General features: G+C 46.0%; 1 protein-coding gene across 2 annotated transcripts in view; it reads right to left on the minus strand.

Annotated features, from left to right (window-relative positions):
• Positions 1-810: 810 nt before the first annotated feature.
• The window catches only part of LOC309517751 (uncharacterized protein), a 46,369-nt gene continuing 22,793 nt past the window's right edge, over positions 811-24,386 (minus strand). For both annotated transcript variants that reach the window (XM_082197210.1, XM_082197209.1), the window contains 22 exons: positions 24,239-24,310; positions 23,678-23,746; positions 22,936-23,004; positions 21,997-22,062; positions 21,732-21,788; positions 20,114-20,278; positions 18,597-18,947; positions 17,678-17,788; positions 15,588-15,629; positions 13,579-13,605; positions 13,362-13,430; positions 12,230-12,274; positions 11,162-11,242; positions 10,873-10,914; positions 10,177-10,204; positions 9,510-9,562; positions 7,714-7,848; positions 7,229-7,291; positions 6,607-6,675; positions 5,471-5,665; positions 5,071-5,186; positions 811-4,270 (listed from right to left, as the gene is read on the minus strand). In XM_082197210.1, the coding sequence (XP_082053336.1) occupies positions 4,075-4,270; positions 5,071-5,186; positions 5,471-5,665; positions 6,607-6,675; positions 7,229-7,291; positions 7,714-7,848; positions 9,510-9,562; positions 10,177-10,204; positions 10,873-10,914; positions 11,162-11,242; positions 12,230-12,274; positions 13,362-13,430; positions 13,579-13,605; positions 15,588-15,629; positions 17,678-17,788; positions 18,597-18,947; positions 20,114-20,278; positions 21,732-21,788; positions 21,997-22,062; positions 22,936-23,004; positions 23,678-23,746; positions 24,239-24,310 (2,121 nt within the window). In that variant the 3' untranslated portion in view covers positions 811-4,074. The remainder of the gene's footprint in view (positions 4,271-5,070; positions 5,187-5,470; positions 5,666-6,606; positions 6,676-7,228; positions 7,292-7,713; positions 7,849-9,509; positions 9,563-10,176; positions 10,205-10,872; positions 10,915-11,161; positions 11,243-12,229; positions 12,275-13,361; positions 13,431-13,578; positions 13,606-15,587; positions 15,630-17,677; positions 17,789-18,596; positions 18,948-20,113; positions 20,279-21,731; positions 21,789-21,996; positions 22,063-22,935; positions 23,005-23,677; positions 23,747-24,238; positions 24,311-24,386) is intronic.

The following is a 24,386-nucleotide window of genomic DNA, read 5'->3' on the forward strand; positions in this document are numbered from 1 at the left end:
AGTTTTCGTTTTGGAAACGCTCATTAATGTGTGGTGACCAAAAAATGAGTAACTCTGGGTATGCTAAGCTTTGGGTCATCACAAATGCACATGCATCAGGAAAGCGTCCTCTAAGTTGCCTTCAACCTGTTCGAATTCAGGACCCCCCTTCAAGCCAAACGTGCATTTGAGGACCCATTTCTTACAGCTTTTTTTGGCCATATATTTGCATGATGGTAACACTGCTGTTGTGACCCACCTTAGATCATGCCTAATATTGGGTCCTCCTGACCCACCAGTTTAAGACCACTGCTCTAGGAGATTTGTGTCTTGCCCAATGTTTCCTTCCTTTTGGTGTAAGACACTGGACTTGTCCACACTTTGCTTGTCTCACGCCTATAAAGCACGAGACCAAGTGGTTTTCTGTTTGCCCCACCACTTCCCCTGGGAAAACTCACTCTTTATCGCTGAATCAGAGGATACATCAATGTACGAAAAGCCCAACTGATGTGTGCTCTGATTCAGCAGTAAAGAGTGGGTTTTCCCAAGGAAAGTGTGGACAAGCCCATTGCCAAGCATGGCTGCTTCATGCCAATAATTTCTAAAATAGATAGAAAATAAAGAATAAGAAACTGGAGGTATGCACACCCCACAATAATCTCTGGGCTACCACAAATTCCCAGGAGAGACCCATCTGTGAGACTCCATTGAACAGTATTTTTATGCTGTTTTATGGTTGTGTTATGCTGATTAGCTTTGTTTATTGTGCGCTATAAAAGTCCACAAGCAGTTGGATGCTGACAGTTGAAAAGACATGACACAGAAGCAAAAGAGAATGACAAACAATTTTTATTTCACATCGGACCTTCTCCATCATGGAGCCTTATTACAGTGTGAAGAAACATGTCAAAAGATGGATGTGATTAAAAACCCCTCTAACCAACTAAGCTATCCTTAAAAAAAAAACTTGTTGAAAAATATATTGTGCTAACATAAATTAATTTATTTTGATACAGTATATTGTAAACAAATGTACAGTCTGTAAAATGACTTAATACAGGAGTGAGGAAACAAGGAATAGATTCAAAAGTTGAAGGTGAGAGGAAATAGGATTGTAGGGAGGAAATTATAGGACAATGAGGATCTGTTTTTCATAATAAAATAAGTAACTGCATTGCAACTAATCAAAGGGGGGATTAAAGTGTTACATGAATGGCACCTTTCACCAGTTAAGTTTAATAGATGTAATGGAATGATTCCAGATTCCACCGGTGGTGTTCAGAGTCCAGGACAAATGAATTCCACATTGCTAGAATGAGAACCTTGTAGCAATTAGGGAATTTTCTATATATATTGATCCTCTTGTCACTCTTGGGAGTATTTTGGGTTTAGCTGGGCTATCTGATCCCAGTAGATCATAAAGAGCTTCTCATTCATTTCTTTATCATTGTCATAACTGATGTTCCATATGCGCAAATCAACCAATTTTTTTAGGTTTAGGGAAAGCTGGAGAAGGTTATTCAAAAGAGCATCTTTATTAAACTGGAATCAGTTTTTAAAAAGAAACAAGCAACCAAACTTTCTCCCATGGGGGGGCGGCATTTTGAAGTTAAAAGAACACTCTCGCAACATTTCAGATCAAGAAGTGCAAGAACTTCTAATGTCATGTGTGAAGGTGACTGTATGATAGGGTTGCCATATATTGAAGAGCAAAAAAGAGGGCAGCCCGAGCCGCTGCCAGCCTGAGCCGGGGAAAGAGACACGTGGGTGCACAAAGCCTCTGCTGCTCCCTGTGTGCCTCTTTGCCCGGTTTGGGCTAGCAGTGGCTGCGGTGTGCAGAGCAGCTTGAGTCCAAGCTGCCTGAGCCTGAGACCCCCCCCCCAACTCAGACATTTCCTTTAAAATTTAAAAATTTGCCTGGATTGGTATGTCCAGGTTTTCCCTGAGGTATGACAACCTTACTGTATGGGTTTTCCTTACTAGTATTTGTGATATGTAACAGTGTAGTATCAGCCTTATAAACACAGTATAGGAACAGATCAAGCTGCCTAGAAAGGTATCTGTTGCAGTTCTTTGGGCTGTTTTCAAGAGGATGCTCGACCTGCCCGAAATGCTTTGGTTGCTGGTCATTTTGCTAGTGCAGGAGTGTGCAGGAGCTGTCCCACAGATGTTAACACCTCCCTGCTGTATAATTCAATAGTTCCAAAAATGTAAATGTGTCTGCAACCTAGATGCTGCCTTTTCTTTGTGAGATCTATGTTTACCCATGCAGGAACACTGTGGGGGGAAAAGCCACAACATTCCATAAAAATTCCTGTGCACAATACATCCCTTCTGCCACCATTTTTTGCTAAACAGAGAACAGGTTGTAAATCTATGTGCATGCACACCTATCTCTGTGAGTGCGTGCACACAAATGCATGCACACACACATATCTTCTGAGAGATGTGCCAAAGCTGTAAAGAGGGGTGTGGGAATCTGAATTTATGGTGTGGTTTATCTCTGTAGATCATGGCATAAAGGTATTTTAAAAACCTAGATTCAAAGGCCTGTTAGCTCTCACAGCTCCAACAGGACAGCACTTAACCCAGAGATATTTAGGACTCTGCACACGTCCGCTTTGCTTTAGAGACAGGTATGCTTTCCTCCCCGCCCCCCTTCTAGTGTGGGTTTATGACAAAATTGTCATGCCCATGCTTCTGTAGGCCTTTAGAATAGTTAGGGAATCTCTAATCAAAGTGTGTATGTATTGTAATTTGCTACCTGCTTAGACTGTAACTTTGCCGTCTAAAGCAGCATTTTTATATATTCTGTTGCTCTTGTTTTATACAAGGTGTGACCAGAAAGTAAGGTGAATCACTCCTGTTTGCAATAATGGGAACTGCTGGATTCGCGGAGACATGTGGGAGGCATTCATCCATATTTCAGCTAACATATGTGCACGTGTCTCAGCATTTGTTAACAGGCCTATGTTCATGTGGTAGCGTTTAGTAGCTGTTAATAGTGCAGTGCATTGTGATTGAAAATGGAGCAGAGAGTCAATATGAAATTCTGTTTCAAATTGGGTAAATCGGCATCGGAAACCCACAAAATGCTCACAATTGTTTACGGATATGAAGCGGTAACTCGAAAGACAGTGTATGAGTGGTTTAAGTGTTTCCGTGAAGGGCAGCAAACCATCGAAGATGACCCTCAGTGTGGCAGATTGTCAACGAGCAGAACGGCGGCAAATGTCGACAAAGGTTGGGCGTTATTGATGTGGGATTGGCGTTTGTCCATCTGAATGATGGTGGAAGAATTGCATATTCCGTGTGAAATCATTACTGAGGTTACTGAGTTGTCCCATCCTCCATATTCTCCTAATCTTGTCCCACCAGATTTCTTTCTTTTTCCAAAACTGAAATTTGCACTGAAAGGGCACAGATTTTTCAACATTTCACACTTCCAAGGTGCAAGGGAACCGAAAGCAGTACGAAAAGATGACTTCTCCAGACGTTTCCAATAGTTCTACTGTACTAATGTTGTCAATGGTGCATTCTATCAGAGGGGCCTACTTTGAAGGCCTGTAAGGTATGTATGTTTGAATATTTCTCGCTGTCCGATTTCTGTGACCATTCACCGAATATTCCGGTCACACCTTGTATAATAAACCAAGCTTTCTTTGTTTCTTCATGTGAGAGCTTCTTGTGGGCATAAGGGTTAACACACATCCATAACAAGCACACGTCATAACTCCAGCAAAAGTTCCTAAACCTCTCAGCAGTGTGTATATGAGCATACTGTACATGAGTGCTGGTGGTGCACATGTAAGTCCAGGTACACACATGGTAACAAAGCAGAAGCCCCTTTTTCACCTGCCTGTGTGAGGTGCTGGTTCTACACATCAGCACACATGACAGCTTGCTGAGGTGCAGGCGATGCATGGTTTTCTTTCCTCTCAAACATTCTTTCCCAGCTGGGGTGGAAGGATGGGTACCTGCATTTTCCACCTCATGTGTCTTAAGGCTCAAAGGCTTACTTCATTCATCCTGATCCAGCCTTTGTAGCAACTGGCTCCTTCTACTGTTCCTTGCTGATCTGAAGCTGCACTCGTCTCAGAAGGCATTTTCCACGCACAGAACAATCAGGAAGTCTGAGCAGCTATGTGTGTCCGCTGTGAGGAACTTGCCTCCGGCTGGAGGTGAGGCAAGACCTTTGGACTGGTTGGAGGCTGTTCGCCACTCCTGACAGTCTTGATTTTCGGCCTGGCCTCCCAGTTGTTTGACACCATGCCAGACTGCCTTTTGTCTCCTGAACATACAAACAGCAGGGACATACAAAAGTGGATAGCTGAAGTCAACTGCATGGCACAAAAAAGTACCCATCCTATCTTGTCTCAATCCATTATTCCCAAGGGCCAAACTAGACACAATGGCTGTGGCTGCATGTGTTTAAATGTGGAACTATCATCCCAATAGCATAGAAAGAGGTTGGATCTGAATTTAACAGCAAAAGGGAAGCACAGCCCAGTGTTTCCTGCAGATTCCATTTACACCTCCCAGCAGCTCCTCTGCCCAGGTATTTTTCATAGATAGGTGGAATCTACACACATATTTAAAAAAACGCTGTGAAAATGCTTTTTTTAAAAAAAAGTTCTGAAAAATATATTGAATGTGCCATAGCTCATGGTCGCCATCTAGTGTCACATTTGTGTATTGTACTTTACAGCACACTTAAAACGTTTTATTTGCAGCTGTATAGCTGAGTCCATGGTCATGGTTCCTTCCATTACTCGTGGTAAGTGGAGAAGAAAAGCACATGGAGAGACAAGCTGTGGAGCAGGGGAGGTATGCAATAGGCAAGATGTAGGTTCTGAACTCCTCACCTGTGTGCTTCAAAAACCTTCCCCAGAAATCTAATATGCTGGACCTCATTACCCATTAATTTTCCCCTTCTGGGCCTCCTGAATATTTTCCTCACCTAGATATTCCCCAATTAGGTACAGTCCCACTTATGGGGGAACTGGTGAATATAGTTTGGGATGCCCTGCTTGTACCTCCCATATGGTCACGTATCCCTACAGATGCTTTCTTTCCCCACATGTTACTCACCACATAGGATCTGTCATGACATTGCGCCCATTGAATGTGTAGATGGGGGACTTTGGGGAATTGAAACGAGCAGCACTACTGAAGAGGGAATTCCAACTCTTTGCCAGCAGCTGGCCCTGCAACAGAAACAATGCTTTTCAAGCTAGAAAACAGTCAACAGAGGCTGTAGGCCCCACAAAATTATTCTACAACCCAAGTGCCTCAGCCATAGCAGCGGAAGGCACAAGAATCCTGCCCTTCCCAAAAGCATAGGAGTGCCTGCTAGGGTCATCACTTATCATGAGAATTAGTTGGGCAGTTGCTAGGCAAGCACCACATGCCTTTTTCATCAGGTACCAGTGCTTTCCTCAGAAAAGATGTCTGCATCAAATCAAGAATTCAACAGGATGTTGCTACTAGCCTTAAGGTTGACAATAGGCAGGTTCCTGTCAGTTCTCTTTACGATGGAGACTAGGCTTTGAGTGGATGATGACAGGAAGGCCCGGAAAGTTCCACGCAGCTTCGCCTCCTGTGACTGCCGATAGCACCGCAGGTCAACGCCACCAATCCCATTCATGCTACCAGTCAGGGGGATGTTGAGGGCCACTAGGCGGAGCTAGAAAAATTGAGGGATTTTAGTTAAACACCTGACACCTAAGGAGGACAACAGGGTGGAGTAGATCAACCAGAGGAGTGGTGTCAATTAACCAGTCAGGTTCTTGTTATGGCCTTGCCAGGTTTTGCACCATTATCTTCAAGGGGGCCTCCAGAAAGAAGAGGTTGGTACAGCAAGGTCTATTAAAAAAGGTAAAGGTAAAGGACCCCTGGATGGTTAAGTCCAGTTAAAGGCAACTATGGGGTTGTGGCGCTCATCTTGCTTTTCAGGCCGAGGGAGCTGGCGTTTGTCCACAGACAGCTTTCCGGGTCATGTGGCCAGCATGACTAAACTGCTTCTGGCGCAACGGAACACCATGACGGAAACTAGGAAACCAGAGTGCACAGAAATGCCGTTTACCTTCCCACTGCAGAAGTACCTATATATCTACAGTGGTCCCTTGCTGTTAAATGGCTTGGCCCCCAAACAAATCAGCTCCCAAATGCTGCAAACCTGGAAGTGAGTGTTCTGGTTTGTGAACTTTTTTTCGGAAGCCAAACGTCTGACACGGCTTCCGATTGAGTGCAGGAAGCTCCTGCAGCCAATGAGAAGCCGCGCCTTGGTTTTCGAATGGTTTCGGGAGTCAAACAGACTTCCGGAACAGATTAAGTTTGAGAACCAAGGTCCCACTGTACTTGCACTTGTATGCCTTCAAACTGCTAGGTTGGCAGGAGCTGGGACAGAGCAATGGGAGCTCACCCTGTAGTGGGTATTTGAACTGTTGACCTGATCAGCAAGCCCAAGAGGCTCAGTGGTTTTGACCACAGCGCCACCCGTGTCCCTCCCTCCCCACCCACTGCTGCTAAATTCTTTGCCTGAGACAACACTCAAAAAGAAGAAGAAAAGGCAAGTTGTTGTGCCAGCAGCTTGACTGCCTTACACTCCTCTCCTGTTGAACTTACTGAAGGGATCCTCTGGGGGATGCTAGGTGGTACAGTCTCGACAGTTGCTTGGCTCTTGTCGTTTTGGACCTAGGAAGACAGGATACACGGTGAAACAAAACCATTTTTTAATGTGACTCAGCTTAAACTCAAATACTGCATGCACACATAAACTGCAGCAAATATTGCCACCCCCAGACACCATCTGCCCCTCCTACTAGCTATGCACGGAGTGCAAGAGAACTAGGAAGGTGATGAAGGCGCTAGCAGCAGCAGTGCATGCAGCCTGTTCCCAGTAAGAGTTTTCTGCCTGTCCGTAGCTGTGGTGGGGCAGTTGTTGAGAAGAATTAAATAGGCCTGCTGAGGCTGGAGTAAGGAGTTGTTGGAGTGTAGACGAGGTGCTTTACAAATAGATGAAATTTATGACTCAAAGGGGTTTATATCACTTAATTTCATCATTACTTTATCCAGCAGTTAACTATGTTCTTCTGCAAGTGTGCCACCCAAATGGGTGTAATATTTTATGGGCTTTCGGTTTCTTTGCTCTCCCCACTTTCAGCCCTTTAACTTAAGCCACAGCAAAACCCAGGAGACCTGCTGAACAGGCAATGGCAAAGCATTACAAGCTGGAAGAAGTCCACACCTGATTTCTGTCTGTAGACACTGAAGGGTCATCTCCAACCAGTAAAGACTCTGAATCCTCCAGCTGATCAAGAGACAATAGAAACACAACAGGGATAAGGCTGGACCGAAATGTGTAAAAAAACGAGCATTTGTTCTCATGCGCGAAAAGTTTTTTTAAAAATGCCATCAGGGCAAGCATTGCCCAGGTAGCTCAAGCAAGTCAGCCACAAAAGCATAAGTTAATCTCATCCTGATTTTTAAAAATAAGGAGAGCAACTGAGCAGCCCTCTTGGATCAGGGCAAAGGGTCTAAACAGTCCAGGGAATCGTAGAGCAGTCCTACCTCCTGTTGATGCAGTAAACCCACTACAACATCATACAAGTGGCTGTCCATTCTCCTGTTTCATATAGTGGCCAACCAGATGCTTTTGTATCAGATATTGAGCGAGTCTGAGTGCTGCACATCTACAGAGTCATGCACATCAGTGTCCCAATGTTTTCCTACCAGAAGCCTGCTCCATCCCTTGGGGGTTCGGAAGAAAGCTTCATTCCCTTCACTGACGTAGACCAAGCTGCCTTCAGGAATGGAGGAGGCCGATTTGAACATCAGCTCTTTTGACTTGAAGATCCACGTGGAGTGCTGGAAAGTAAAGGAAGAGCAGGTGCCTTTATTAAAAGCACACTTATCCTCAACTGGTGGAAGGCTTTGCAATTCAGCGATCAAGAGACCTTTCGGTTAAGGCTGACCAGAGTTAAGGCTATCATAGGCTGCCTCTCAAGGTCCACAAAGCCAGGAAATAGGATGCTAAGGCTGATGCTTTGAGAAACATGCTGCGACAACAGTTGTGCCACATCACAAGCTGGGCTTGCTTAAAAGTTGCCATCCGTGCAAATTTTTCTTTGGTCTCTCAGGCCTCAGTGAAGTGCCTGGACCTGCAAAGATGCTCCACATTGTTTTGGCCCTGTAATGACTTATGAAACACCTGAGCCTTGCCGTATTGCTACAGGAATTCTTCAGTGAGTAAACTGTTTATGCCTGGGTGGAGTGTCTGTGGTGTGCGTGTTTCTGTGTATGTGCTGGGATGTGTCGGGTAGCAATGTGTGTGTGTTTTAGGGTGTGTGTGGCTGTGGAATGTGCACATCATGTTCTTGGGGGATCTGTGTGGTGCCCACAGTAACTTATCAGGCTTCCAAATGTGACCACAGCCCCACGGCTGGTGTCTCCTGGTCGGTCCCACAACTAAAACAACAGGCATTACACATCCTATTCGCTAGGTGGCTCCCTCTGCAAACACTGAAGAACGGTCCATGAATATTGCTTCAGTATTTATATGGCACACACATCATATTATTTTGCCAACAGTGGCTATTATAGGCCTTAATGGGGCAATAAAACCATAATAACGTTTGAAGTGCTCCTCAGAACGTCATGAAACCAATGAAAACATGTCTTCAAGGAGCTTGAATTACTCCATAGCTTCCCACCCAAATTGGAAACAAATATATGACAAGATTGTATAAAAATTGGAGTAAAAAGGGTCAATGTGTCAATTTTCAGCACTTTTTAACTTACTGTATTGTTGGCAATTTTCAGTGGATCATTTTGAAATTTGGCACAAGACTAGACTTCATCAGGGGGATGATTTATGCCATGCTTTACATTTTTAGTTCAACTATTGTCATTTTGATAAGTTACAGAAGTTTTAGGTTTATACTAGCAAAATGTATTTGTTTGGTTTTTGCTACTCACCTTAACGAAAGGGGTACTCCCGAGCCGCTTCAGTGATCCTTAGATTATTATTGTAGAATTTAGTGGCTACTAGCCTAACACTTAGTAGCTGTGTATTGTTTGAACAGAATTTATAACTTTTGTTCCACCTGCAACCCCTGGCTTTCAGATAAGAAGCATGTTGTCTCAGGACAGAGAAAAACATTTCTCTGATAACCAAGAAATGAGATAGCTGAAGGAGATTTCATTGAGGGTGTGAAGAAATCCAGATTATTTGAAGTGAATTTCTAAATCTCATGTGTAGAGGAGCTGGTGGTGGAGGAAAATAATAATAATAATAATAATAATAATAATAATAATAATAATAATAATAATAATATACCCCACCCATCTGGCTGGTTTTCCCCAGCCACTCCAGGTGGCTCCCAACAGAAAAAACAGAATAAAACATCAAACATTAAAAACTGAGAAGGCCCTTTGCCTGGTTCCCTCTACTTGAACTTGTTCAGCTCTTTACCTTGGACTAACTATTGGAGGGAGTATCAGAAAGGAGAAGAATGAAGGTGACATACCTTAAACCCATACTGGTTTTCATTGGAAGAATCCTTCAAAGACAGCCCATCATCTGCACAGCAGAAAAACGACAGAATGAACAAACCAGCCACCATCCATCCCTTTGTGGCAGGAAGCAAATATTCCATCAACTGTACAAGAAAAAGCTCCCCACCCCAAAAGAGGAGAGTCTGTAAATAACATCCTGAAGCGCTGCTTATTAATGGTTCTAAATTAGAATGGCTGGCAGACAACAATTCTTCCTTACTTACTGACTTGGCAACACACTCACAGTTCAAATTCCAAGACCAGTATACTGCCAGTGGTGGCAAGGAAGACTGTGGGAAAACACCCAAACAGGGCACATTGCATGCATTTCCACAAGTTTCTCTTCCCTTGTAAAGGTGGTGAAGAAGGGACTGGCTAGGGCTAAACGTCTACTAGAAGCGTATATGCAAGTCCTGGGCTAATATTGTGTCATTCACAGGCTGCATTCATCAAAGAACCGGTGGAACAACAGATTGCAGAGTCAGAGAAAAACCCTCTGCAGACTATATCCTTGCGCCCTCCCAAAGTGGCTGCCGATTGGCCGTATGCTGGATAGATATGCAAGCCACATCAAACCGCAGTAGAGCAGATACACAAGAGAAGTCGCACATTATTAGCCAGAGAGAAAACGACTCGCACCTGAATCCAAAGATGGGTCCTGGCTCAACTGGAAGAAAACAAAAAGAGCACAGAGATGAGCACCACATTAGCCAAGTTATAGAGACGAATGGGCTGTGCAGAAAACACCATGCCAGGTTGGGGGTGGGACTCAGTGAAAAATGGAATCAAAAGATTTTTAAATCGGTCTCCTTGCTGAGCAAGGGACCCTTAACCCACAGGGCTGTGTCTTATGTGTGGGGAGCTTCTACCAAGTTCAGGGGCCAGCAGCATTAATTTTGTCTGCAGACTAGCACTGCCTGCTTACACATCGTCTGTTGTACCCAACCATTTCTGTAAATTTTGGTTGTGGTTCATCTTATGGTACTTTGTATTTTAAATTATTGCAAGTTGCTTTGAGACCTTTTTTTATTTTGTAAAGAGCAATTAATTAATGAAATGCATTTGCCAATTATGTAATAAATACCACCACCACCACCACCACCACCACTACTACTACTACTACTACTACTACTAATATTTCAGCCAAGGCTGCTGCTACACCAGAACCAAACATTTCTGTTTGTTCCGCACAGGAAATATTCCTTTGGCCTGTCCTCTCATGCAACAGAGGCTTGGATTGCTGAACAATGCTTTTGGTGGTGCCTGGCGCTACTTGTCTTTGCAAGGCGTATTAGAGAGCAGCGGAAAAGCCGCCATTTGGCCCTGCCAACTCACCGGTTGCTTGCAATGCCTCCTGGGTGGGATAGGGATCACCCTCTGGAAATAGACAGATGGGAGGTGGGGGAAGGAAAAAATACAGGTTAAAGAGGAAAGGCTTTCAGTATTAGATACAAAATCCCACAAAGCAAGAAAAAGCCCATCCCATGTATGTGATGTTTAAAAAACAGCTGAAGAGACAGATCCCTAGCTTTCCACAAGTCACTCTTCTAAATACCATGTGGCTGCTCCATCTCCCCTAATATTGAGGTGGGGTTTTTTTGGGTGGGGGATGAGGATCACTTACATTAAGGTAAATAACTCCCGGTGGTCCAGGAGGGCCTGGGGGCCCAGGCATGCCAGGATTTCCTGCGGGGCCTGGAGGACCCTAGAAGAAGCAGAGAAGGGAACAGAGACACTGGGTGTTATCTGCATTCTGAAACTGGACTTTGCAAACACCATTACATTTCACACCTTGACATCTGAATGGGCTGGCGAATAGCTTGCCTGCTTGCACAGCTGTTTCTCGTGCAAGACTCAGGTGGACTCCAGTGCTCTAAGGAAGTCAGCCTGGGATCTTTGGTTCCATACAATGCTCATTTAGTCTGGGGTGGTGGGTGGAAACTGGGGTCAAGAGGTCAAATGCAGAGCCCTCTGGGGCTCTCTACCTGCATCCCATCACCAAGCCCTTCTCCAGTGCTTTCGCCTGGCTGGACTGTGCCTTGAACTGTGATTACGCCTCCTGCTAGCAGGACCAGCCTACCCATGAGGCAAGATGAAGCAGTCTCAGGGCAGCAAGCTCTGGACAGCTGGGAGGGGCAGCAGATCTGGCCTCTGATGAGCACACCGTACACTCGCAGCTGCATGCCCATGCGTGCATGCGACAGCGGGTGCATGCCAGGCAGGTGTGTGGTGGGTGAACAGTAGCATGCAAGCATGCAGCAGAGGGGACAAGGGCAGCAATTTGTGTTTTGCCTCTAGTGTCCTGGGCTGGCCCTGCCTGCTAGCCTGGATGGAGGGATGGTTTGTATGCGTGTCTGAAACTTGTGACTTTTGCATGGCTGGAATGTATCCTCCTATTCAAAGGTAGGAGTCGCATCCATTGCTCCACCTACTTTTGCCTCTGGCCACCCCCACCATATGGACCCCATAAGGCTGCTACGAGGGAAGCCAGCCCTCAGACTGAAAAAGGTTCCCTACTCCCAATTTAGGCAAAAGTGCTTCTTTTTATCTGTTCTGTTCTGTTTTTGTTTTTTTTAAGGAAAAGGCCAAGATTGGGAAGACAGCACATTCTGAAGGCAAGATACAATTTTTTCAAAAAAAACAACCAAAACCAAACCAAGGTTTGTTGGAGAAGATGAAATGGCTGGCTTACACGGCTGGCAATCGAGCCATATATCTCAAGGTCTCCTTTGCCATTCTGGAGGAGGAGGAGAAGAAAAAGACGCCAACTTAATGTCCTGGTATTGCTCATGGGCACATCTTGCCCACCCATGTCATTTTTACTTAATACATAATCCACACACACCCCTGCCTCCTTTCCTATTGACTGCAGAAATTCAGGATGTTTACACCCATGGCAGGGCACACTTTGGAACACAACCACCGTTAGCAAAGGCTGGGAGAGTCTCCTGACACTGCACTTTTGGCTCTTTTTATAAACTGCTTTGAGGCTTTGTTACAGTCAACCGGCGTATAAATCTTGTGACATGAAATAGTAAATAAATAAATAGGCCAGGAACGGTGGCAACATTATTTCTTTTTACTAAGCCATGCCTAAATATTAATATTGGCATCGCTTTGGAACATGCGTGTATCAATAAGATGGAACTCTTGGGGATGAGGAGAAGCAGTGGGACACGTTCAAGAATTGTTGGTTGATTTTTGGGGGTGTTTTTTCTACAACCTGCGTGCACCCTAAGAGGAGATACTGGGGAAACGCCTCCTCCAATATGGCCCATGACATGGGTAGGCAAACTAAGGCCCAGGGGCCGGATGTGGCCCAATCGCCTTCTAAATCCGGCCTGCGGATGGTCCGGGAATCAGCATGTTTTTACATGAGTGGAATGTGTGCTTTTATTTAAAAGGCATCTCTGGGTTATTTGTGGGGCCTGCCTGGTGTTTTTACATGAGTAGAATGTGTGCTTTTATTTAAAATGCATCTCTGGGTTATTTGTGGGGTATAGGAATTCGTTCATCTCCCCCCCCCCAATATAGTCTGGCCCCCCACAAGGTCTGAGGGACAGTGGACTGGCCCCCTGCTGATAAAGTTTGCTGACCCCTGGCTCATGACAATTCAGGCTTGCACTGAAAGCCCACTAAAATACCTTTCGCCCTACATTGGCTTCCGCTTTTGTTTTTTGTTGCTCCACAGACAAAGGCTTGTAGCAGACACCAAACACAAGTTTCCCCTTAGCTGATCCTTGGAGGGAACACTGCCCCGTGCACTCAGCGTTAAGACCACCAATCCTAAATGGCAGGGTGGGGGAAAACATATTTCAGTGTACCTCTTGGTAGGTAAAAGGTGTCCAGGAGTCCGAGTCAGCTTTTGTTGCTTCAGGGCAGTTGCAGCAATCCTGGGTAAGAAAACACAATGAAGGGCCTTAGAACAAGTTGAAGAAGAAGAAGAAGAAGAAGAAGAAGAAGAAGAAGAAGAAGAAGAGGAAGAAGGGGAATGAATCACAGTGCTTTGAAGATGTGGGTCCTCTTTGCACAACTACATACCCGTTCTCCAGGTTCTCCTTTTTCACCCTGCAAGGGGGAAGAAAAGAAACCAAAAACGGGAGGTCAAATCACCATGACACACTTATAGGTACAGCCAGGGACACAGCGACAAGCCTATTCATAAGCTTATGATACAACCAGGATCAGGAGCTCTCAAGTTAGAGAATGACATTCCTGGGGATGGTCCTTCCCCCGCCACACACCCAATTTCGGGAAGAAGACAGGGTGGCTCGCCGACTCAAAGGACACTTCAATGAACATGTGAGCAGCACTGCCTGAAGCTGATGGTTCGTGAGGACTCTAAATCACCCCGTATTTAGAGTCTCTAGATTCAAAACAGGCCTTTTTTCACAGCAGCTTCTCCTGCCCAGCGTACAAACATGCGCTGCTAATTCTGTTCGGGGTGTGATGAGGCTAACCGGGTTATTAACTGCTGCTTTGTCCCCTAGGTTTCATTGCAGCTCTTTGCTTCTGAAAAGATTGCAGGGGAATACATGGCTGGAGTAGTAAACGGGCTTTTGCCACAACTCAGCAAAGCAGATCTAAAGTTGCAGGCAGCTTCCCTGCACCTTAAAGTATGAATTCAGGAAGTCTGTGGCCTTGTAGTCAAACATACACACAAATTCATGCTGATACCCAAAAGTTCTTACAATTGGCTATTTTGCACTGCTCTTTGCAAGGAGAGAACTCTCCTTCCTTGGAGGTTTTTAAGCAGATGTTGGATGGCCACCTTGCATGTTTGCAAGATTCCTGCATTGCAGGGGGTTGGACTAGATGACCCTCAGGGTCCCTTCCAGCTCTACAATTCCAGGATTAATCCACGATTAACTGATTAGACAGGCCCCTGCGAGCATGAAACTAAGGGCTTAGCTATACATCCTTTTGCACTGCACTCTGCAGGCACAGGTCCGTGCTTCAGAACTACACGTAGGAGCAGGGATTTTTTTTTTGTCCCGGCACTTTTCCATTTTACAGCTGAATTGGAGCAAACCTTGTTGTGTTTTAAAGCACTGATGCGAACATACGCAAGCGGCAAGGCAGAAGCAGAGGAAGGTGGAGGGAAAGGGAGAGAGAGCTGGACAGAAATCCAAAGTTTGTAAGTACTAATTTTTTATTTTTAAAGAAAAATGTATGCTTGGAGTCCCTCAACTCTGACTCACAGCCACTCTGCTTTTGATACAAGGCAAAACAGAGACCAGAGAAGCAGGGAGAAGATAAGATGGCAAGAATGCTGAAGAGACACACAAAAGGATTTTTTTTCCCGGGAGGAAGAGACACATATCATGAGAGGATATGAGCAAAAATAAACACAGATACGAACAAGGATGAATAGAATTCGCGATCATGGGTTTTCTGGGTTTCCCACTTTTCCCATCCTTTCAGCTCATGATGAAAACTTTGAGGTGGGCTCAGTGAGCGAGGGCTCCTACCGCATCCTTCTGAAGAAGGGGCATCACCCAAAGAGAAAGGAAGGAGAGGCAGCCCACCACCCATCTCTCCACTCTTCCCCTTGTAACGGGGGGCAGGGGGAGGTGAAAGTGAGGAAGAAAAAGAATTTCCAGGGTATCCAAAGTCAGCTCTAGTCCACAACCTAACTACACGCCATTGTCTTTGCGGTGGTTGCCCCCACACAGAGATTTTGGATGCCCTTCCTGCACCACCTTGTTTCTCCTGCTGGTATAACAGGGATGGGGGGAAAGGGTGGCGCTGTGGTCTAAACCACTGAGCTTCTTGGGCTTGCTGATCGGAAGGTCAGCGGTTCGAATCCCCGTGACGGGGTCAGCTCCTATTGCTCTGTCCCAGCTCCTGCCAACCCAGCAGTTCGAAAGCATGCCAGTACAAGTAGGGCTGGGGAACCTTCAGCCCTGCAGATGTCAGGTTACAACCCCCATCATCCCTCACCATTGACTTTGCTGGCTGGGACTGAAGGGAGCTGGAGCCCAAGAACATCTGGAAGGGCACTGCTTCCCCCCATCTCTGCCATGTTGCTTGATAGGCTTCATACTCACCTTAGGACCTGGAGGCCCAGGAACTCTTGCACGAGTGTTGCACTACAAAGAGAGAAGAGAAGGGCATTGATGCAACCCATAAGGAACACTCCCCAACAACTGCCCATGCACAAGTGACAGATCCTTTGGACCTGTGTTCTTGGCAGACTTTGGTGTTTATGTGCCAATTAAGAACAATTTTTGCACATGCCTATTTACCGTATTTTTTGCTCTATAAGACTCACTTTTTCCCTCCTAAAAAGTAAGGGAAAATGTGTGTGCGTCTTATGGAGTGAATGCAGGCTGCACAGCTATCCCAGAAGTCAGAACAGCAAGAGGGATTGATGCTTTCACTGCGCAGCGATCCCTCTTGTTGTTCTGGCTTCTGAGATTCAGAATATTTTTTTTCTTGTTTTCCTCCTCCAAAAACTAGGTGCGTCTTGTGGTCTGGTGCGTCTTATAGAGCGAAAAATACGGTATATTTATAAAACATATGTATAGTTTTCAACGTCTATTCATTTTCCCTTAAGAAGAAAAAAAAGGAATTTCTCCTCTCTTTTTTGTAACAACTGGGGGAGTGGAAGGCGGAAATGGAAAGGGCAAGGAAGAATAAAAAGCAGTCCCGCATGGAGGGGCAAGGGCCCAAGGATAAATAGGAAGCAACGGAAGCCTCGTAACTATCACAATTCCAGGTTCCATTTAGCTTCTAAAATGTAACCAGGATCACCCTATGCTTTGGCAGGCTCGTGTCTGTGGTCATAATGTCTTGAAAGTTTCGATGAAAGTAAGTTATACACTAGCTTGCCTTTGGGGCCATCTTACCCCACTTCTGTGGAATAAGCAGCCTCATATAACCAGCATGCTTAAGTCTAATTAATGCATGAAGGCTTTAAGACCACAGAGCAAGCTGTCTTGCCAGGCTTGGCCAGGTCACTCCTCCTTACCTTGGGTGGAAGGATTATCATGTGAAGCCTACCTGTAAGGAGGTCTAAGTTGGATGCTTCAAGCTAAGGCTGTGTGGCTTAAGCAAGCTATCTTTGTGTTTCTATATAAATAATTCAGAAGCATTCACCACTTTGGAACCTAAGTTTTACTGCCTGTGTTTTCTTGCTGGTGTATGGAAAAACACATGAATATGACTGTTGAAGGGATTGTAAGTAAACCACTTACATGTGGTCTCTTTCTATGCTAAGGGAAGAGGGAACAGAAGTGGTTTAAGGGTAGCATGACCGGTATGGTCACACTGGGCCCCGCATTGCAGGGAGTGCTAAAACAATGCTTTAGAATGGAGTGCAAGAGGCAGGGTGCGTGCAGAATTTTAGTGTTGCACATGGTGCTACTGAAATTTGAGAGCCCAAAGTCTGCCACTGAGGGGAATTTTGGAAGCAATTTAGAAGGGATTATTTTTAAGATCTAATAGCCTATATTTCCACTCTTTACTTTGCTGCATATTTTGAGATTTTAAATCTCTGCTGGGGTTCCTCTAACCAAAGAGTACTTGCCCTAAACCTGGATCTAGGCATCCATGGAATACTCCTTTTTATTTATTTATTTGATGTTCTGAGGGAGGCCCCTGGTGGATCATGGAGACGGAAGTTAATTGGGAGAGGGGAGAGGAGAGAGGAGAAGGAAGGCAGATCGCTCAGAGTGTCTATGCTATAATTTGCAGTCAGCTCCTGCTGGGCTAGAGCCTTCAAGCTGAATGCACAGTTCTGTTAATAATAATAATTTTTATTATTAAAGGCACTCCCATCCACCTGGACATTCAAACCCTCCTCCTGCCACCTGGATGGAGGGCAGGCAAACCTGAGGACTTTGGGTCAGACCTGGAGGTCAGGCAACCCTCATGCTTTCATATGGCTCTCATGATCAGATGGAAGCTGGTTTGTGGGAGGAAAACACGTCAGAATGCAACGTTCCTCAAGACACTACAGGACAGGTGTGGATTGTGGTTAGTGTCGTGTGTATATGTCTTCCCAAACCAGCGGTGGGAGAGCACTGGATGCAGAGTAAGCGGGAATGTGTACACGGCCTTAGTGTGCCATAAGTAAGCAATCCCAGATGGGTATCAGAGAGCATGCTAACTCAGAGCAAAGCGCATTTCCACTCACCTGACTCTCACCAGGAGGACCCATGGGCCCAGGTGCACCCTGAGGCCCCATTTCACCTTTCACACCCGGATTGCCAGGAGGGCCCTGTAGACCAAACTCACCCTTCTCACCCTGCAAGAATAAACCACAAACATTATCACAAGTCCTAAAACAGAAACCCAAGGTTTGTAAGTACAGTGGTACCTCGGTTTCCGAGCATCTCAGAAGCCGAATGTTTAGTTTTTCGAACGCCGAAAACCCAGGAGTAATTGCTTCTGTTTTCGAACACACCTTGGAAGCTGAACGGCTTCTGCGGTGTGTTTTTCACTTTTCTCAATGGAAATTGCAGGCGGCCCTTTGCGCCTGGGTTGTGGAATGTTTTGGAAGTCGAACGGTCTTCCGGAACAGATGACGTTTGACAACCGAGGTACCACTGCACCAACATTACTATTACTATTATTATTATTATTATTAGAGAAATGTAGGCTTGGTGTTCCTCAGTGGCGTAGCGTGGGTTGTCAGCACCCGGGGCAAGGCAAGTAATTTGCGCCCCCTAACCCGTGGGTTTGCACCCCCTAACCTGTGGATTTGCGCCCCCTAACCCTAACCCCCAGATGTTGTGCCCGGTGCGGCCGGCCCCCCCTGCACCCCCCACGCTACGCCACTGGTGTTCCTTGCCTCTGATTCACACCCACCCACCCACTCTGCTTCAAGGCAAGCAGAGACCCACCCAAATTGCTTTGGAAATTCAGGCATTTATCTACCAGCTAGCAAAACACCTGTCATTGTTACAGGGCGTAGGTAGGAGGAGGCCTGCAAGTTTGTGACCCTGTTCCTGCCCGTCTTATTTAGCTCTCCTCTCCCTTCCATCCTGCCTTCCTGCTATTAGGCCGCCCACCTCTGACAGTTCACCCATGGCCCCACTTTCAGCACTGCTTACCTTTGGCCCGTCCTTCCCTGGAAGCCCTTCTCGTCCTGGAGGCCCTTTCTGCCCAGGGGTGCCTGGTGGTCCTGGTGGCCCCATGTGGCCTGGAAGTCCTGGATGCCCTTCAGGGCCCATGGCTCCGGGAATTCCCTCTGCCCCCACTGGCCCTGGAATGCCTGAAGGCCCTGTGGATCCTGGTGGGCCAGGCTGGCCTGGTGTGCCAGGGAGGCCTGGAGTACCTTGCTGACCTTCGTGCCCTGGAAGGCCAGGGGGCCCTTGGGGTCCTTCCTGACCAGGGTATCCTGGAGGTCCAGGAAGACCTGGGTAGCCCATTGGACCAGGGGGCCCTTCCATGATGCTGACCCCCTAGGAAAAATGACAAAAGAAGCACGAGGTGTATTGTTGATCTTTTAAGAGGCAGAAAAAATATCGTTCAGCGTCTTTGGGAAGTTGCTAATGCATTTGTCAAGATGTCTGACTTAATAGGAAACCAAAGCTAAGATCTAGTTTTTCCTGAGAGTATATACCTGGGTCTGAGTTGGATCACTTCAGATGGGAGGTGGGAGCAACGCGATAATATTTCCCTCCACAAAAAACCCCAAATGCAGAAAGCTAGCATGTAAGGGAAAAGAGTGGCGCAGTGTGCAGGGAATTTCTTTGTATTCAACCATGCGAGCTCCTACCCACAATCCGTAGTCCTGATAAAAGCTTATCGCTTCAGTAAGAACTAGGTTTAAAAGATAAACAAGACATGACAGGGCTGCAATTCCATGTCTACCTTGTGCTGATATAATGCATGTTTGAGTGTCTTAGGGCCAAAGCAGAAGAGAAGCTGTTCCCAAAAAATAGCAGCTGCATGAATGGCTTTTAAAAAATAAATAAATGGCAGGCATTGGGAACCTGGCAGGGAGGACTTTAATACTTCCCCCTGCTGCAGTCCCAATCTGGATTGGACATCTCTCCTATGCCTGGAAGAAAAGCTTCAGTTAACACAAATGGAAACTTTTCTTTCCATGCAAATAACCGGTGCTGCCTCCGCCAATCCAGATTGGGACTGTAGCATGGGCCAAAGGGTTAGAAATTTCCCTGAAAGCCTGAAAACATTTGCTCATAAAGTTGATGATACTTCAAAGCACTGGAATTTTTTTTTAACGCACATAGCCCGGAACCCGCCCCCCCGCCTCTGTGCTTCCAAAGTGTTGCTATCTTCCGCTGTGGATCAATCACATATTGGCACATTCCGGTTGCCCAATTAAAGTTGATTTGGTGCTGTTGCACAACACACACACACTCCCTCCACAAAGCAGTCTTTTCTTTTTGTGATAACCAAAGTGATGGGAAAACACACAGGAAGGTGTGTGTTGATAGCTTCTTGATGTGACGTCATAACCCCCACCCCCCAAATAAATCAAAATGAGTGCTCAGAGCTGTCTAACCTCTCCACAAACTTTGTGGAAGCCAATCGGGATGAATGCTCAACAAACAACTCATCAGGAAGTGACCTCAGTTCTCTCCCCCAGGCCCAGTCTCACCTTTTCATTTCCACCATTGGCACCACCACATTCTGGAGCTCCTGGAAGGGACTGGCCTGGGGGTCCCGGGGGTCCTGCAGGTCCAGGTTGGCCTGGGTTGCCTGCTAGCCCTCTTTCCCCAGGAAGTCCTCTTTCTCCTGGAGGACCCTGGTCACCTTTGTCTCCCTGCCATAGGAAAGAACATGGGATGAGAGGCGTGCGCTGTGGATTCAGGCAACAGTCAATATCTACAGCAAAGGTCTGTGCTCAATCTCCTGCTGTGCAAAGCGCTTCCCTTCTCTCTTAGAAACCTCTGGAGTCTTGGACTTCCTTAGACAGGCAGAGTGGAGCCAATGCCAGCAGGCAACTCATGGTCTACTTTTGGCACACTTATTTTGAATGGCTTCTGGGAGAAGCTTATGCACACATATTTTGGGGAAACTTAAATGTATGGCTGGAGATGGGGCCATGATTGCTCCTTTAGGGACAAGTAATAATAATAATAATGGTTTCCTCATCTACTCTGGGAGGCTTCCAACAGAATATTAAAATACAAAAACTTATTAAACATTAAAAGCTTCCCTGAACAGGGCTGCCTTCAGATGTCTTCTAAAATTCTGGCAGTTTCCCCCCCTCTTTGACATCTGGTGGGAGGGCGTTCCACAGGGCGGGTGCCACTACCGAGAAGGCCCTCTGCCTGGTTCCCTGTAACTTGGCTTCTCGCAGTGAGGGAACCGCCAGAAGGCCCTTGGCACTGGACCTCAGTGTCCAGGCAGAATGATGGGGGTGGAGACACTCCTTCAGGTATACTGGACCGAGGCCGTTTAGGGCTTTAAAGTCATCTTAACTGGATTCCATAGGACTCTTGGAGGTATTTAAGCAGAGGTTGGATGGCCATCTGTCATGGAAGCTTTAGCTGAGATTCCTGCATTGCAGGGGGTTGGACTAGATGACCCTCAGGTTCCCTTCCAACTCTACGATTCTATGATTCTTCCATACAGAGTGAAATATTTCTCAGCTCACTGTAGGCAAAGAGCATAAGGAGAGAGCTGCTGGACCAGGTCAATGGCCCATCTAGTCCAGCGTCTTGTTCTCACAGTGGCCAGGCAGGTGCCTAGGAGGACCTAAGTGCAATAGCATCCTTCCCACTTGAGATGTATTTGTCTAGTAGCTGGAGTCTCCATAGTAACACAGCATTCGGCCAACCAGGTGCTGCCCTCCAGATGTTTTGGACTACAACTCCCATCAGTCCCAGCGCCAGGATGCCCCTTAGTGAAGGCTGGACTAACAGCTCCAAAACAATAGATCAGTACAGCTCAACAGCATGAACGCTTCTCACAAGGAGATACAGAGATGGGGGACACTTGCAGCTTTTGGATGCCTGGTTATTGTGCCACCCTCAAAAGGCACAGCTTCTTTGGGTTGTAGGGCAGGGGGGAGGTAGCAACCATAGTAGTATAGATGTGGCCTTCTTTATGGCTGGGGAAGCCCAATAGGTTTTCATTTGCCTTATGCATGTTCTTTAAGATGGTGTTTGAAACTGCCTTTTGTAGACTAGACACACCCTCAGCTGCAGACTGGCCTGGACTTGCCATTACCATAGCAACCCAACACAGGGGGAGAAAGCTTAGATGCGCACCTTTGCACCACGAGGGCCTGGTGTTGCTGGACAGACACACTGGGAAAGATTATGCATCTAAGAAAAACAGAAAAAGTAGTTAGTGATAGATCACCTCTCACCAATGGAACACAGAGAGGAAGGTCATAATCCATAGAGCAGGCATAGGCAAACTCCGGCCCTCCAGATGTTTGGGACTACAATTCCCATCATCCCTAGCTAACAGGACCAGTGGTCAGGTATGATGGGAATTGTAGTCCCAAACATCAACTTTCCCCTTTTTTACCCCAATAATGGAGGCAGCGGCTGTCTTGGGAGGGGAAATGGATGAGGTTTCCTCTTTCGTAATCACCTGTCAAAAAGCCAAATAAATAAATAAATTACACATTTAAAACTTTTTTCACCAGGTCAGGAATCTAGGGTTGCCATACGTCCAGGAATTCCTGGACATGTCCTCTTCTGCGGGTCCTACATGCCCATCTGGGGAGAATTTTACATTTTAAAGCAAATGTCCTGGATTTTTGTTTTTGTTTTTTTTTAAAAAAATGTGCTTGGGTGGTTCTGCTTCAGGCTCAGGTTGTGGAAACCCAGGCTCTGGATTAGGCTTGGCAGTGGTGGAGATGCTATGAGGTGATTGCCATAAAAAAGTTTAACCAATTTTTGTGTCCAGATTTTTACTTGAAATATGACAACCCTAATATAGACATACCTCAAGGCCCTCCATGGCCATATCAGAGACTTTAAAGCAACCCCCCCTCTCTCTGTGAGTGTGTGTGTGTGTGTGTGTGTGTGTGTGTGTGTGACAACTCACCCCCACCTTTCTAAATCTACCCTATTATTTCATCCCATCAGAGTTCCTTCCTTCTGGGTCATTTCCACCTGATTATTCCAGACTTTAAAAAAACTTCCTTCTTTCCCTCTTTCCATGTAACTGTAGAACTGGAAGGACAATATTTTATCTTACTGGGTGACCTTGGGCCAAGTTACATGGTCAGCCTGACCTAGTTCACAGGATTGTTGTGAGGATTAAAAAAATGAGTAGGAGAACCACATATGCTGTCTTGAACTTTGCGGAAGAGAAGTAGGATATAAATGTCACAATAGTGTACTGATTTAAAAGAAATAGTCCTGCCATTCCAGGCCTCTCTGTCAGGCTGCCATAATTCTGTCCAGGCTCCTTCTTCCACAGCGACATGGACTTCTTGATCGTGAACTGCCTACATACCTCTTTTGCCACAGAGTCCCCCCTGACCACGGTCTGGTGAACAGAAGGAGTCAAGGGTTGCGGTTCCTCCTGAGATACAAGATGACAACAGTTAGGAAATCGAATAACCTCCCTGCCATTTTACATTGCTAAGGTGCATTGTTACTTTCCATGTAACTGCAGATCTGGAAGTGACAGTAGCTGACAAAAACAAGGCTCCATCTGCAGTATACGTTTAAAGCAGTATTATAGCACTTTAAACAGTCATGGCTTCCCCTCAGAGAATTCTGGGAACTGTAGTTTGTTAAGGGTATTGAGAGTTGTTGGGAGACTTGTTCCCTTCATGGAGCTAGAAATCCCATAGTTCCCTAGGAAGAGGGGCTGATTGTTAAACCACTTTGGGATTGGTAGCTCTCTGAGGGGAATAGGGATCTCCTACAGTCCCTGGAATTCTTTGGGGAGGCCATGACTCCTTCAGAAGTTTGCCCAGAAAGGAATGCAGCCCTCAGGCTGAAAGCTGCCACCCCCGCCATCTTGAGTGTATTGCTTTGCAAAGTGAAGGTTAGGTAGAGTTTGTGTTAAAATGTGAACCAAACCTACCAGTAAACCTTACCTGCAAAACATACACATATACTTTCCAGGAAGTTGGTATAGCAAACATGACGGTTCTGCTTATCCTGGTTACTGTCCCTTGAGTTTTTTTTCCCCTTTCCCCCTTCTTCCATAGTGGCATTGGCTTCTTGATAGCGAACTCCCTACATACCTCTTTTGCCACAGAGTCTCCCCTGCCCACGGTTTGGTGAACATCAGGAGTCGAGACATGTGGGTCCTCCTGAGACACAAGACAATGACAAAAATCAGATAACCTCCCTGCCTGTTTACATTGTTAAGGTGCACCTTTGTAATGAAAATGTAATAAGACCTATCAAGATAACCATTCATATCAATCTGGGATTTGATGAGGGAAGTGTCAGTCAGAGGTCATGGAGCTTGGTCAGAGAGTCAAGGCCTGGCATTTCACTCTCTAGAAATTAACCAGAATCCTGAAAAATACGCCATATTGTTTTTGAGCAAAGCTGTGTCTGTCAATGTCTCAGTGTCAATGACTGTGTCATGTGGGTGGGCGGGCCTTCCAAATAACCAGTACAATGTCTTTCAGTGTATCTTCCTAAATCCCCAGGGAGGTCCTGAAATATTTCAAAAAGTCCTGGGCAATATACCTACAGAGGAGTGGCTGAGATTAACTGTATTGGTGATGATGCCTCACAAAAATATGGCATGGATTACCAAACCCCATGGCTACCAAAACCCTGTATTGACTCACTTCAGCCTTCTGAGGATGCTCCTTTGTAACAGTCGCCGGAGGCCACCATGATTTTTCAGTCACAGGCTTTGCCTGAAAGGTGTGCAAAGGAGTCATTAGTAGACATTCTGGGAGGTTTAAAGAAAAGTGTTTTCTAACTGGGCGAAAT

This window comes from Podarcis vaucheri (genome assembly GCF_965113315.1).
Source record: "Podarcis vaucheri genome assembly, chromosome: 13".
NCBI lineage: Eukaryota > Metazoa > Chordata > Lepidosauria > Squamata > Lacertidae > Podarcis > Podarcis vaucheri.